Source organism: Micropterus salmoides, unplaced genomic scaffold (genome assembly GCF_014851395.1).
Source record: "Micropterus salmoides isolate LMB-PRFRI ecotype aquatic unplaced genomic scaffold, ASM1485139v1 Ms_hic_scaffold_7, whole genome shotgun sequence".
NCBI classification, from domain to species: domain Eukaryota; kingdom Metazoa; phylum Chordata; class Actinopteri; order Centrarchiformes; family Centrarchidae; genus Micropterus; species Micropterus salmoides.
In genome coordinates this window covers 33,708,611-33,724,506 of record NW_024044459.1, presented here as the reverse complement: position 1 = coordinate 33,724,506, position 15,896 = coordinate 33,708,611, and the positions used below count along the sequence as shown (strand labels likewise).

General features: G+C 40.7%; 1 protein-coding gene across 11 annotated transcripts in view; it reads right to left on the bottom strand.

Annotated features, from left to right (window-relative positions):
- fbrsl1 (fibrosin-like 1) overlaps positions 1 to 15,896 on the bottom strand; it is a 376,696-nt gene that overhangs the window by 195,495 nt on the left and 165,305 nt on the right. For all 11 annotated transcript variants that reach the window (XM_038704691.1, XM_038704683.1, XM_038704684.1 and 8 more), the window contains one exon: positions 2,489 to 2,719. In XM_038704691.1, coding sequence (XP_038560619.1) covers positions 2,489 to 2,719 — 231 coding nt within the window. The remainder of the gene's footprint in view (positions 1 to 2,488; positions 2,720 to 15,896) is intronic.

Below are 15,896 nucleotides of genomic sequence, written 5' to 3'. Positions count from 1 at the left end.
TAAAATATATTTTAGCTGCTTGTTCTCAGACAGTGAGACAGCCTTACATTGCTTCAGCCAGACATTGATATTTAAGTAGGCAACTGATACAAGAAAAAAGGAAGGGATTGGAAAGTTTAGAAGTTAAGCAAGAACAAGAACAGGGAACAACCAGGTAATAAGTAACCAGCAGCAGTTTATGGATCAGTCCAGCTGGGAAGGGAGGCATTTCTAGTTATCTACAGATCACTGGAGTGAAATGTTTTTTTTGGGGACTTTGGCAATGCATGAGGTCAGTGTGCCTTAACCAGTCCAGTAAGCCACAGACAAATTCTCCCTCTAAGCTGCTGCAAGGTGCTGAAGAGAAACTCATTACAATGATTAACTGACATATATGCTTCTGCTGGTACACACCACAGAACTGTAGTTTAATTTTCAGGGTCATGTGTACAGTTATTTCAGGGTTGAGTGAGTTTTGTGACCTCATTACTTCCACTGTGCACTTCAAATTATACATGCATATCGGTGACAACATTTTGTTATACATTCCTCAAAATGTACTAAGATTTCCCTCTCTAGTTTGAAATTGCACTTAGGAAAAACATGACAAAGAAATAAATGTAGCTACTTCAATTCAATATGCAGTTATATCACTTGGAAAGCAAACACAAGATCAGGACTTTACTTTCCTATTATACAGTCCAGCCGCAAACAAATATCTTGTTGCTGTTGAGTAGACACAAAAACAAATACAATGATTTCAACTTTAGTTTTCTCTACTGTCTACATCTCTTTATTCAGCACAGCTGAAGTTGCAAGGTTTTCAAATGACAGCAGCAGTTTGGCGATATTATGGAGTTATTATCTGGACTGGAATGTAGATTTGGTTGAGTAATTGCAGCCTATTGCACTTACACTCTGGATAAGAGCATCAGCTAAATACATAATTTCAAACAGTCTCTTAGCAAACTAAAGATCACAGCCAAACTCATTTTCAGCCATGTTAACTTCCTCAGGAAATCTTATCTAAGAGAGATATTTTTGTCTGTGGAGGAGGCCCCCGGGCTACACAGCCTCATTATTTAGTTTGGCTTCCTGACTACATTTCCCCTCTTATCCTCAACAGCACTATGGTGGATCTTGGCCTCGGACAGGAGCATAAAAACATCCGCCCATTTAAACAAACTGTTAACACATAGATGGACTATCTCACTGGGACAGACTCGGAGTCTGTGGGCTCAGCAGAGTGCTTGAAGCCGGGGATATTGGCCCTCTATCTGCATAAACAAACAGAAAACCACTTCTGCAGTCAAGAAGGAAAAAAAGAATGGGATGGCAGGGTAAATCCACCTGAAGGCAGCATCCCAACAATTTGTTTATGAAACACAAACACTTTTGGTTGCACTGGAGCTCATAGGTGTATACAAGTCACATATGTCACCCTCCACTGAGGTCCAAATGCTTTTGAATGCTACTGATTCCACACACCTGCAGTAGAGTCTATGTATCAGCCATTCTGTGTGGGCTACCGCTAATGTCATAGGCTATAATTGTGTGGCCTCACCACTGTATTAGCTGGTCTAATCTTAAAGAAGGTGCTATCACCACCAAGTATAAATATGTAAATATAAATAGTATATTATATATATATATATATATATGACCTAGTAAGGAAAAGATCGTCACTGAGAATGAAAAGAACATCACTGCTAATGCAGAACCCAAAATGCTTCAGCTATTAGCGCCATCTGAAGCACAGTAAGCTGAAACCATTAAAAAGTCACTACATAAAATCACTTTAGACAGCACCAAGAGAAAGGAAGTTAGTGCCCACAGTCACCATCAACATCACAATGTGAGCCTACGGTGCTTTTGTGGCATACGGCCTGGACTTCCATGAAAGACAATAGGATCAGTGTCAAAAGCTTCTATTTCAAAAACAATGAACACAAAGAAAATGTACAAAAAAAAACACATAATTGCACCCATCATTTTTTAGACAGCTCTAAATGGGCTAAAACTCTGCATGACAGCCTTTAGCAGATTTAGTTCACAAAAGAAGTGAGTATTTGAAGAAAATGATTTTCTCCAGCGCTGAACACTGAGGTGTGGTTTGACGGTGCACTGATAGAGGGGACAGAAAAGATGAGGTGATACTAAGTAAAGTCCCATCTGACTGGGACGAAAGGCTTTGTACGCACATTTGTTCAGAAAATTCCTCGTAGATCTTTTTCTGCTTTAAAGAGAATGTGGAACAGCTGTCAGGTGAATGGAAAGTATATATGTGGAGAAAACACTGTCCTGTTAGTTAAAGAAGCGTTGTGGAAATAATAGCATTGGCCATCACAACAAAGTGCAATCAGATGGTACCTGATTGGCACCTCTGCCTTTGTGGCAAAAGCCTATACCTCAGCACATCTACTTCATTTATAAACAAAATACCCACAAACCAATAGTCTATTCAACATACATGCAATCTATGTTAAACTATCTAGGCAGACACACTGACCATTTTGTTCTTCTTGGAGTAAGTCTTCTTCAGCAGCCTCTCGTTCATCCTCTCCTGCTCCCGCTGGGCATGATGAAGGAAGCCATTCTCCAGAGGATCCACCACCGGCTGGACATTCTCCTCCTCCTCCTCCTCCACCACCTCCCCGTCTTCTTTCTTCTGCCGCTTTGCCGCCTTTTTCTCCTTCCACCGCTCCTTCTTCTCCTGTGTCTTCACAACTCCGGTCTTCTTCTGCAGGGAGAAGAAGAAAGCACATTAGACACAATATGCGGATGTACAGTCGAAAACACTGCGTCCGTAGTCCTTGATGATGTGCGTCTTGTCATTTAACGTCACTAACAACAAAAATGATGATTAAAATTCACCATGTAACCTGTTGGACGCAGCTATTACTTTTTCAGTTTTTAAAAGGCAACTTTTACTAAAGGCATTCTGCACACACACCCAGTGACATGGATATTACTCTATGCCACACTGACAAGAGAGATTTACTGCCTTTAGTGACTCAAGGATTCCTTAAAATCCCTGAAACATTTGTACATAGGTGAGGACAAGTCTATGAAAAACGACACTTCACGCTGCCTTCAAACAAGAACAAAGCAGACACATATCTAGATGGATAGACAAAGTGACTGGAGATTAATGTGTAAAAGAATGGAGGGTGGGTGTGCCGCAGCTGGCAAACAGTCAAGCGCGCAGTCCCTTTCACTGCTGGCTTATACAAAGCAAGCAAACACTCCAGCAGAGAGTGGCGATGCTCACTCTCTCTCTCTCTAAAGTAATTTTTAATCCTGTCAACAGCAGAACAATGCCTTACTGGAGCTCATAATCACTTTATGGCTCAGATATAATGAGCTTATGATATGAAGTGCTGCTTTAACACACACTGGAGAAAATACAGTAGCTCTACACTTACACTATGACCAAGCAATTTCCCCCTTTAACTAATCATTCCTTTCATGCTTTGGTTACGGCCTGTATGGAATTGGTGTTTTTGCTTATTGGAATTCCAACATAATTTTTAACTGCTTGGTATCTAACCCAATCATTTTTCTTTGCCTCCTCTCCCAGCTCACCCCCTGACCAGTATTTCACAGACAAACTTGGCATCATGTTGTATATGGGCTACTAAGCCTAGTGACTAGTATTTGCTATATTTCAGCTGCTGTGAAACACTGAGCTGGTGTTGTATTACACATTTCTTGTCACTGTAATGCACAAAAAACTAATATTTAATGAAGTGTCGAGAGTGCTTGAAATGCAAAATGCAAACACTACATGAGGCACCATGAATTATGAGCTAATGTTATACATACTGTATGTCTGTTATGTTAGAGTTACCATAACCAACCATTTCTTACTTGTAAATAAAGATCAGGTCCACATTCCAGTTATAATAATGGTACAAAAAGATCTGGTTACTAAAGAATATGAAAGTGCATGAAAAAAGCAAACAAACCCTGATGTCTAACGCCAGCCAAAGTGTGTCGTTCAATGTAATTCAGCACAAATGGATGGGTGAATGAGAGGAAAATTGTAAAGCACTTTGTCCGTTAAGGTAGAAAAGACCAAGATAAACAAACCATTTACCATTTTATAGCAATATTCTGGGCATACATATTTTTTCTTCTTCCTTTAAGTCTTCAAACAACATTTATCAGCAGGCGCTCTACACACACGATCAAAAGCAGAATTGCTTTGTGTCGGGGTTGTTTTTTTATGAAAAAGGTTTAGACGCTGAATCAAGATTGCCCCCGTGCTCAAAGTTCAGTCAATTTCAGTGTACAACCAAGACCAGAACACCACTAGCTGAAAGTCGGTCAGACAGTTTGTTACTCCTACGTTACTACATACTGTACATTTACGAATTATAGCTAACATTTTGTAACATTGAATTCTCCACTGATGTGAAAGCTCTGCGAGGCGTAAACATGGGAATCTTTCCCATTGCCGCCTTCCATCCATCTTCCTATCTTACATGACATGACATGAAGGAGGCATTAATCACAGAGCTGAGGTCAAACCGAGCTCTATTCTGACAGCGTGGGCAAAGTTAAGGACATGGCTTACATGATATACAAACTGGCACACAATGTGGGGCACGTGTACATCTGCCAGCCTGTAGAACACACAGCTGTCAGCCTGCCTACCTGCCTGCATCTGTGTTTAGTGACTGAATTGCATCCTTGTCCTGGGCTTCTGCTACCTCTTATTTTCAAATCTCATCAGGCCCAAGTAGAGCTGGTGACTTGCTGTTGCTTGGTAAAGCCTGTCGGTTGAGATCTGAACGGCAGAGGATGACACACCGCTGCTCCAAGCTGCATGAAGTTCAAGGCCAAGGGCTGCTGGTTCACGATTCAACATCTGTTCACAGCCGGGCCCGACTGCAGTCAGCTCAGCACTCCATATGAATAATCAAATTATTGGCTCCAAGGGTGGGAGGTTAGCAGATGGCTAGAACATTAACCCCATAACTGCTAATGAATGACACCTTCCATGATAAAAGGTGTTCATGTGTCAGGCACTGCAAAATCTGGCCATGAAGAGGAGGAAGGTTTCTATGACAAAGTGCAAAATCCGGGCACCATGTATCCTAAATTGCCCACACACACCTTCATCACAATGTTCTAGAGCAGGAGTCTTTGCATAATTTGTTTTGTGCTACACTGAACATGGTTGTAGCTGGGTTGTTTCTTTTCTTACTTGCTTGTACAATTCCCAACCTCCTTGCAGAAGCTGTTTAAAAACAAATGAAGTGTTTCTAGATATGAGATTTTCTTCTCTCTAGTTTAAAGGAAAAAATTGCCTTAACACTTTTTAAGACTGGGTACGACACTCAGTGACTGCGTGAAGATTGATTTTTTTTCCATTGTGAGTCACTTCCATGCTTTTAACACAGTAAAGTTGATCAGAATATAGATCTAAATCTAACTGCCAGAGCAAACAGTGAAGTCTAAAGCATCGAAACCTCTATCAGTATCCTTAGTTCAGAGAAACTATGAGACAAACTTTCAAAAGCAGTGTTTCTCTGTGATACTGTATTTTTTCACAACGTGATAAAAGGTTGCCAAGCTAACCAGGGGATTTCCTCCTTCTAGGCAGAGCTGGAGCTGCAGTATCAATGTCCATCAATAAAAATCAAGTCAGGAAGATGGATTGTAATTTCAAATGTCTCCTCGGTTATATATAGAAACTTGCCTTTGACAACAAACCGAGAAAAAGTGGTGTGATCAATTATTAGCATTATTTGACAGTTTGACACGTTCATCCTTTTTTGTTTCTAATATACGAAAAGAGGATTGGCATCATCTCTGTTTGTTTGGAAGACCGTGTGCAAGGCAAGCTCAGGCTGCTGCTCTCAGCATCATAGGAGATGTAAAGTAAAAATATCATTTGTAGTAATAAAATATTGGGACATGTTCTACTTGTATTGTCTTAAATATTATGAAAATTAAATCTTAATGTCCATCTGCCATTGCTCATGACAATTCAGAGATCAATGATTGACTTTAACCTTTAAACCATAGCACAGTTATAACTTTTGCTATACATCTAATTGCCAACTAACCCTCAATGACTTCTTTTTGTCCCATTTCTGTTTGTATATTTCCAGTTATAATCTGGATATTAGTGATCTCAGCTAAGTTCTTGATAGTAAATTATTGTGCCAAAGCTCTAATCACAAATTGGATTTAGTCACCAATGTTGTAGTCCATCCTTGACTCTTAAACAGTCAGAGGAAAATTCTGTCTTAATGGTCTAAATTTGTTAGAAATATGTGTTGATTGTTAAATCACTACACTCAGATCTTTTTCCACTTCTTTTCCTAGTGAAATTTGTGTCTCATAAAATAAACAAAAATAAAATGTGTACATGGGGAGAAGCTGCCACTCCGTTGTATCAACATGTTATTGAGACTTCAATCTAAACTCCACAAATAATGTAGAGCTCCAGATACTCAACACTTATCCCTGTGTGACACACATCACTCACCCAAGCTACATTCAGCATCACTATGAAGTTCCTTTCCAGCTACAGTATTATGCTGTTTGAACTTTGAAATTTGAATGTGTGTGTGGGCTAAGGCACTTACGTAACATTACCACTGAAAAGCTTTGATATGGGCTAACTTATGTGATGGGCTTTGTTAAACACCTCCTCGCTTTTTGGTGAATCAAATCGTCCTCAGATCTTTGTTTTTTTAAGTGAACAATAAATAAAGTGTAAGCTAGTGACCTCATTTGAAGACTATGCTAAAGTAATCTCATCTTATCTTAGACAGTTAGACAATAACATGAGAAGCCACCCCTACAGTACATATCTCTTTGCTATCCTTCTGTGACCCCGTGTTTAAATCTCAGGACTAAAGTCTGATGGCATGTACAGTTTAGACCAGTTTCAAAGACAAAATGCAACACAGAGTTCTAAGGTAAGTGAAACAGACGTGGGCCTGGGTGTAAAATCTGTGTCATGCTTCTCTGTTTATTCAGTACATGCCAGGATTTTGGCTAATGTTAATTGTAATATCTAAGCTCAAGCATCACCGAGCAATTGGACTTTGTTTAGCACATTTGCACCTGCTCTCATTGCTGTCCCATGTCTGCTGTGAAACAGATTTCAATTGTCTAAATGTGTCATTTCCATTTATTCACAGTCCACAACTCCGACGGTAGATCTATAATAGCTGCAGGAGAAGAAGGGTAATCCATCACTGTATGTCTGCCAGCAATGGCTTAGTTGTGATATAATTTCCATATGCCAAAGGCCTGAAGTGGGGTTTTTCTTTTATAAAACGGTTACTAAATTATTTCTACACATAATGGAGCAGCCTTATCACACTCTGTATTGTTAAAAACCCATTTCCAAATGAAAAGAGTAAAATACTGATGCAAATAATTGTAAAGTAAACGCGTTGCTGTCAGAAAAAATGGTATGTCAGGGCTCCAGACTGGGACCCAATTCTTGCATTTAACAACCATTTTTTGAGACAGTGCAAGTGGGTTTTTTTTACTCGCACATGTGCAACCTCCAAATTTGACAACATTTAAAAAAAATTTTATTTGATGTTGAAAAACTATGAGGGAGCGACTCTGCACCGGGAGATTTGCCTTTTTGGCATGCCAGTTGTCAGCTTGACCAGCGGCAGTGATAACATAGAATTTCCACGCAGCTGGACAAATGTTTTTGACTGTGTGTCTCAGGACCTGTTTAGATGGGTCGCAACGCTCTGTCTGCGTCCTCTCGTGAACAGACACCGCTCTGTGGATAGGAATCATGGCAACGGCTAGTGTGCGCTGTTTAATCATGGCCATACAACTGTATTTTCTTTAGAGGCTAGAAAACATTAAAACATATCTAGTAGAAATTATTGAAAGATAGATGTGTTTGTTTTTGCGCTGTTTACTTTCTGGACACCAGTGACTGAACATTTTTTGCCAGCTATAGAAGAGCTTTTTGGACTTTTGCATTATAGGCCTACTTACTTTTATTGTTGTAGGTTATGTTTTTTTTTTTTTGATTGATGCTTGAATATAAAGATAATCATTTGAATATTTGAGCAAACTTTGTAGGCCTCGTTCTCTTTTTAAAAGTGTCGGCTAATAGTGTCTAGCCTTGTACATTTGTATGTGCTATGATAGGCTACTTCTCAGGGGTTTTTGAGGGTGCACCAAGAGCCACCTTGAAATCTCAGTGTTCAGACAGGCTACTTTAATGGTCAGTCCCAAATGTTTGTATTTTGTAATGTGGATAACTTTCTACCCAGATGAACACAATGGCAACATCTATACCTATTTTGGTAACCGTTATACCAACAGATAGGGTTAGTCTACAACATTAGCGGTCTGGTGGTTTGCGTGAACGGGTTGGCCTTGGATTGAGTCAAATTCCTTACCTGAATTATTGTGGTAGTCCGCCCCTGGCTGAGGGAGTTTACATGGCTTAGATTTTGCAAAAACACCAAAAAGCTAGATGTGGTCAACTACTTGCAAGGGAAAACCTAGTTTGCTGAGGCAACTGTCACTGCACAGTTTATGCACGACACCTTAATAAAGCACAACAGCAGCTAAAAACACAAAATACGCTGAGACAAATACACAAATGAAATGGCATGGCCACTTCCAGTAGGTGCATTTGTTTAAGCAATATTCAATTAAAATGTGACTGTGAACTAAAATAAAACAGAACGTTGTAGTTTCTGTAAATTAATTATTATTAATTACCAAAGCATTTATCAGCAATACAGTTAAAATGTAAAAAATTGGGTTGCAGCTTGATTTAAGGTGTGTGCCCCAAAATTTTCAGCCTATACCCATAAAATTTTCATTTTGGGGCTACAGTCCTAGTAAAAAAAGTTAGTCTGGATGTGTAGTGTAGCCCTGCATGTTTAGTCATTCTACATTTAGTTTAGGGTTAGGTCTTGGGAAAGCATGATGCTATCTTTTAACCCTCAATGACCCTCAACCCTCAAATTCTTTACGACTTTCCAAGTGTCCCTTTTAATTGTATGGGCCAGAATGAAAACAATTGCAGTTCATTTCTACAGACCTTAATTAGACAAAGCGATCCTAGTGGTGAATCTTCCTCATTTTACCCTATTTTGCCTGGAGAAGAAGTGGCTTATGATGCGTTGAGCCGGGGGGGGGGGGGGGGGGGAATTGATGGCAGGGAAGAGGGAAAGAGGAGAGGACAAGGAGGATGGACAGAGAAACAGAAACCGTGAGAGTGCAATTGAGTGGAGGGAGTGCGGGGGACAGGAGAGACCGCCTGACTGGTTTGACCCGACCACGTTACCCTGGCAACAGTACGGGAGAGCTTTGTTGCTGTTCCAGGCTGCATGGGGACTGGAGTGTGTGTGTGAGTGTGGTGTGGGGGGGGGGGGGGGGGGGGGGGGGGGGGGTTTGAGTGCATAAAATCCGACACAGGTTTCCATGCCTGCAACAATAAAGTGCATGGCTTTACATGGTTATGCTTGGGCCTTGAGATCCACCATGGAAGCACATTCAGCTCCCAAAGGAAGGTTTACGCATTCTGCACAGAGGAATGTCAGCAAGCCTTAAGTTGCTTGCAAAGGGTGAGGGGGTCTCTTCATGAGGCATGCATAAACCAGAAGGCAAACGGGTCTCACAAATGGAGGCTGGAGTGCAGAAAAAGAGATAGGCTGTGTGAAGACAGAGGGAGATAAAGAGAGGTGGTGGTGTCTAATGCACATCATCACGCTTTCTCTGCACTCTGAGACCAGTAATTATTTAGACACAAAGAGCTCTGCAGGGTATACCTCGACATTAAGCAGTGCCACAAAGAGTTTACAGGGCCTTCTTGAAAATTCACCACTGTTAGTACTATCTTCTGTTCAACAAAGCCGAAGCAAAACTGTCAATTAAATACCGCAAAACTGCTTTGCAAATTTCATTGAAGGTGCATCAAGTACTACAAGAGGAATGCATGGAAGTATGTGAAAAAACAAACTGGATGTGCTGTGTCATACAATTGTAGAAAACAACTGGACTTGGGATGAGTTCCTGATTTAGTTTCCTGAAGAAGCAAGTTAGAGGTGTGCGGCATGTTCAGACAGCGTGACATTTGTGTCAACTTCTGCTCTAAACATGCTTTAATTACAGGGTGACAATGCAGTAGAGACCATCTGATCCTCTATGTATTCTGTGTTGACGCTTCAAATGTCTGTCCAACAGCCTGCATTAAAAGGTACAATGTGAAGCAATGTCTTTGCAAAGGGGGTCCCCAGGCACACAAGCAGCATGATTCACATCCTGCCATTGGTTTCACACTATTCCGCTGAGCGACAGTTGCTGGTGGCAGCGCCCACAAACATAGCAACAAGCAGTGAAGAAGACGACTACAAACCAGCACACATGGATTTATAAATTGCACAAATGTTATATGTGAAATGAAATGCAATGTTGATAAGAGCTTAATGATACACACTGCCTTTAAAAATCCCATGAAACAGGCATGTGAATTTCCTGGGGGGAATGTCCTGCTTCAAAATAGTTGACATCACTTTAAAGGAAGTAATGGTGGAATTTTCAAACATCACATGAACAAGAAATGTATTATTTAATTTGCCCTGACATAATGTCAGTAGGCCTACATTGTATGAAGTCTGAGTAACTTATTAGTATCACATTTCTCAGCCATGAAAGCGTGACTGTGTAACAGCAGCATGACATTCAAATCTCAGGCGGTTGGCGTAATCCAAGTAGTTTATATACAAAAGCTCATTTCCAGCAAGACTTTAGCATCTGAATGCTGCGGTGAACTGTTTTTTTTTGAGTTTATAAAATCTATTCATGAGATGAATGATATTTTCAAGCAACCCTGATGTAAAAGGAATTCAAGGAGGTTAATATTCAAATAAATTCACCTATTTCATCTTACCGTACGATACAAAAGCAGCAGAGCTGAGTCATTTGTCGTACCACTTCAGCAGTGTTTAGGTCCTTTTAAGCTGGCTGTGGTGCAGTTGTGTAGATTTATTGTTCAGTTGTTGGGCTGATTCTGTACGCATTACCACGGCTCTTGGCATGTCAGATAAATCACTCTGACTTGTCCTGATATAAACTGGACTGATTTAATCATGCAGCGCTCGTTGGCTTTGTTAGTGTCGCACATGTGAAGCTCCGCAGAGACGGCAGAGCATACACCTTCCACCTAATGCTGCTGTCAGCAACATCTTTGATTAACTTAGAACATACACTCATTTACCGGCCCCCTTTCTCTCAAAGCATATAATCAGAAGGTTATTGCCTCAAAGAGAGAAAAGAGAGCGTGCCAAGAGGCTTATCAGGCTGTGAACAAGAGAAAGCACACATTTCTACAGTGATCAATGTTGCATAATTTGCTAGCACACAGATTAAATGAAGCGCATCCCTTTCACCTTTTGTTAATCAATGCTGTGTATTTTTCCTGTTCATTTGACTTCACGGTTTAAAGGCCTAATCCTTTGTGAGTCTAAGCTAGTTTTTTGGGGGTGCTGCTGTGTGCAGTGCGTTATGGGAGTACGGGGGGAATGAACAGGAGATGTGAGGTGTTAATCCCTGGCAGGTCAGCTTGCTGCTGCCCTTGTTCAGCTAACGGGAGCCAACATGCGAGGACTTCTTTCCCTTTCTGCTTCACACACTGTTGTTCACTTCGTTGCTGCGCTTGCTTTCTGTTTTGCAGCAGCATGCATCCATTAAAGCTGAATTTGAATCATGTGTGATTTATTTAGGATGATTTGTGGGCAAAAGCATCAACATGAAAGCAATGACACTCGTCTGAAGCTTAAAACATGTTATTTTTTGTAGACAATAATTATTCTCATATTTAATAAACTAAACACTAATCTAGTTTCATGCCAGCAATCTGCCACCTTCTAAAGATTTCTACCTTCTAAACATTTACCCACTGAAGTGACAATATTTTGTCTGCATTTTTCTTACTTATATACAATAATCCTGATTTTAGCATAATTGTACATCATAGCTTTCAAAATTGCCACTAAGGTTATATTCTTTTGTAAACATCCATGATGATAGCTCTCCTCTGCCGTAAGAGACCAAAAAGTGAGTCTTCATGGTAAAACATTTACAGATGTTGTACCACTCACATCTGTAGTGACATTAGGATTCAAATGGGCGGCCTACTTTAAAGACAAAAGGTGAAACACGTCTTGCTGCTTAATCTGTGGCAGATGAAAGCATGGGCGTCACTTTGTGTTGAAAAGTGGTGGGGACACAGGGGCTCGGATTAGGGGTGTGAAGACTAGATTAGGTTCACGAGAACAAGACAAAAAGATCCTTAAACAGTGTTTTGAAGATATCCTCAATGCCGAGATGTATGAGTGGGGTGTCTGGGGGTTCTCCCCCAGGAATATTTTGATCACTGAACACTTCATTTCCTGCATTCTGGTGAAAGTTTCTGCACCAATTTATGGTGGAAATATTTTTATTTATGTGAAAGGAAACAAAAGATACATGCGAAATTCCAAAATATATATAATAGAATCTAATGCAGTGCATCTCTCAGGCATTGTTTTGCTTTCAGATCCGTTTGTCCTGTAGATCAACACATATGTAGGCATGATTGAGTCTTCCCTCCTCTTTTGTTATGTTCAAAGGGAGAGAACGGAAAACTTGGCTCAAAAAAAGTAGCTTGTTTTTTTAGGCTTAAAGCACATTTGTTTCTTCTATATTTTAGTTGCTTTGCATGTTTTCTTATTGTGCAAATAAACCTTTCTAAAGGCATTTGCATTTGTTATTTTACTGCAAGCTATATTTCAAAATGTTTTAAAAAAACAAAAACAAATTATGCTTTAAAAAAGTGATGCGGACAAAATCAGCCATTTCAAATAGTGGTTGGGACATGTCCCCAGCGTCCCCAGAGTAAATGACACCTATGGCTGAAAGAGGCCATTGTGCAGGCGAGCAGGAACAAGCGGGATCTCCAGTATTTTGGAGCCTATTGGGTGGTTTTCCAGTGGCTGTTGGCCTGGAGATTTTCTCTTGACCTAGAAACACTGCTGTGTTGTAGTGTATGTGCAGGTGGTGCTAGTCCTCCTCTTAGTCCATAGGGAGTGAAAGAAAGAGGACCTCTCTTTCACTTCCTCCACCATCTTCTATTGCTCTCTAGACCCATTTGATTGTATTTTTTAAGCTAGTGGAATGAAACTGCATCTTTTATGACCCTTTAAGTGTTCTTTTGACTGTGTAACATGCTGCTGGTTTGTATGTTTATCTAAACATATACTGTATCTGCATGTTAATGAACCCCATAGTGCGCGAACAAGTGAATGAATGAGTAAATGCAATATGAGAGCTGTGCATGATGTTGTCTTCACGCATGCCAAATTGTCCTGTGGTTGCATATGTTGCTTTCTACTGTGTGCTTTCTGAGTGTGTGCACGCAGCTATTTTCAGTACAGCAATGTATACTGCAGTCAGAATATGAGTAAGTGTGCATGTGTGAAGCTCAGTAAATCCTAAATTGTGTATGTTGCTATGAGTGTGTTTGTGTAAGTGTAAGCGTTTGTGTTGCACACATGTGCGAGGGCTGAATTAGCTCCTGGAGTGACACCATCTGGCCAGCGGGTGCTGAGGGGGAGAAGAATGGGGGGAATGCAGCGATAACAGGGCGGTGCAGCACAACAATAAACGCCAGCTTTAAATCTGTTTAAGAGCGCAGAGACACACACTCCACATTACAGGAATAAAAGACACAAGAGGCGAGATAAAAGAAGACAGGTGGGGTGTGATCAGTATTTCAGTGTGTCTTCATACAGCAAGCGAGTTCTTTGTTGAAGGGATAATGTGTGTGTTGTGTGTTTCCAGCTATTTAAAACTATCACCGGGGACTTTAAGTATATATCGTACCTATGCATCTTTCTTTCACTGTACATGCAATACTACTACTGCATTTAGTGTAATTTTATTCTGCCGATTTGCTATTGCTTATTCAATGTTTTGTAGGGCGGGTCCGAATGTCATTTTTTGAGCTTTGAAGCTTCGAAAATAATTAAAACGATTAATAGAAGCGCCGCTGCCGCCACCATGGAAGGGGGGTGGGGGGCTCTATGCCGATTGTTTAAACAACTGTTGATAAGCTGGCTGTTGCGAGCTACAGCTCCATATCTGATAGACATTAGCAGAACAGCAAAAGACGGATAGATGCCCAAGAGGTTTTGGCAATGAAATGAGTGAGGGAGAGATAATGAGGAATAGAAAAGAGGAATATTTACTGTGGGGTTGAAGGGACGGGAGATTGAGCCGGGGAAAAGCGGAAGATTAGGTGGGTGCAGAACCGGGTTGGTGGCTGCTGTGCAGAGCAGGTTGGAACCGTCCCTACCTGAGAGTCCAGAGTGAAAGGCTGAACTGAGCAGGTCCAGAGCAGAATATGGGAATATATTAGACGGACGGATGTCCAAGGAGAGTAGAGAGAGCAGATGGGGATGAGCGCTAATGAAGCGTTATTATGCGTGATCACTTTTAACTTTTATTATAGCCTACTACATGTTCTTGTTCACTCGGCCTAATATAATGACATAAATGTGTTCATTATGTTGTTGTTAGTTTGTTGTAGGCTTCAATTTAGGCTACTGATTAATTAAAAAAGTCAAATAGCCTACATTTTAAAGGCTATTTGACTTTTTTTAATCTGTGATGAAATTAAGCAATTGTAAAATGAATAAACCCCATAACTGCCACACTGCCATTGTCATTCAGTTTAAAGTGCTCACACACAGCTGAGGGCGTCACCCCCCCCTTTGATTTTGATTTTGATTTAAACTTTGATTTTAGATGTATTTTCTAATGAGATTTTGTAATGTTACATACTATATATTATCAACTTGTATGGTCACATTCGACAGTTTAATATTACAGGTGGAGAATTCCGGTATATTCTGAGGAAACATTTGTTAATTGCTTGACCTCTGAAGAAAATGTGCTCGTGGCGACCACTTCTCGTGGTGTTACCAATACATCAGACAAGACTCAAGTGGTGTTTCGCTCTGTATTGGCTGATGTGTTGGCTGAGTTGTCCGCCACCAAGTGAGCAGTTTATTTTTGCTGTCAGACTCACTTGCTCACTCTTTACCGCTGATCACTTTGCTGCTGCAGCAGCCGATGCATCTCTCATCCGACTGCCATCCCAGCATGCACCTGTGGGCTTTGTTTCTTTATGGTTTCCCACAGCTGGGTGTATTAATCTCTGCTAGCTTTTGCTTTGCAGCACTTACATTTACTTTTTAATGAAAAATATTGTCTGACTCGAGGCCTAATGTAAAAGGCAGACACGTTTTATTGACGACATAAGCAGTTTTATTGGACAATTGATGGCCATGCCAAACACCATTAACAAAGCAAGATGCAAAACGTCTGATTCATGAGGTTTAAAGTAGAGATCACATGCTAGCAGACAGAGATCACAACCTCCCACAGGCTCTTCCAGAGGCTATTAAGTAGACTGTTGCCTCTTTCCTGTCAGACAGAGACCAATGTGTCCTGTGAACCTCCCACCGATTGTCACAGGAATCTCCCTGCTATCTGCTTCTCAGCCCACACACTGCAGCCCAAAATACAACCGGTTGTCATTCCTTGGACTTCTCCTTTCCTCACACTCTCCAAAGAGAGGAAGTGTTGCCTCGGCAACAGCTATTCCCACTGGTGGAGCAGAATAACAAATAAACTCCTATAAATGTGTAATGTTAGTCTCACACTGTCAACAAATCAGCTCAACATATTTCTGTACCAACTGCTGAATGTTTTTTATGGGTATAACTGCAACTAAACTAAAAACACACCAGGGACGTGAATGGCAAGCATCTTCAAGAGCAATAAACGACAAGCTTTTAAATTCAAACAAACACGTTTTTCTGTCTGCATTACTGAACCCTCACCCTTTGACAGCCATT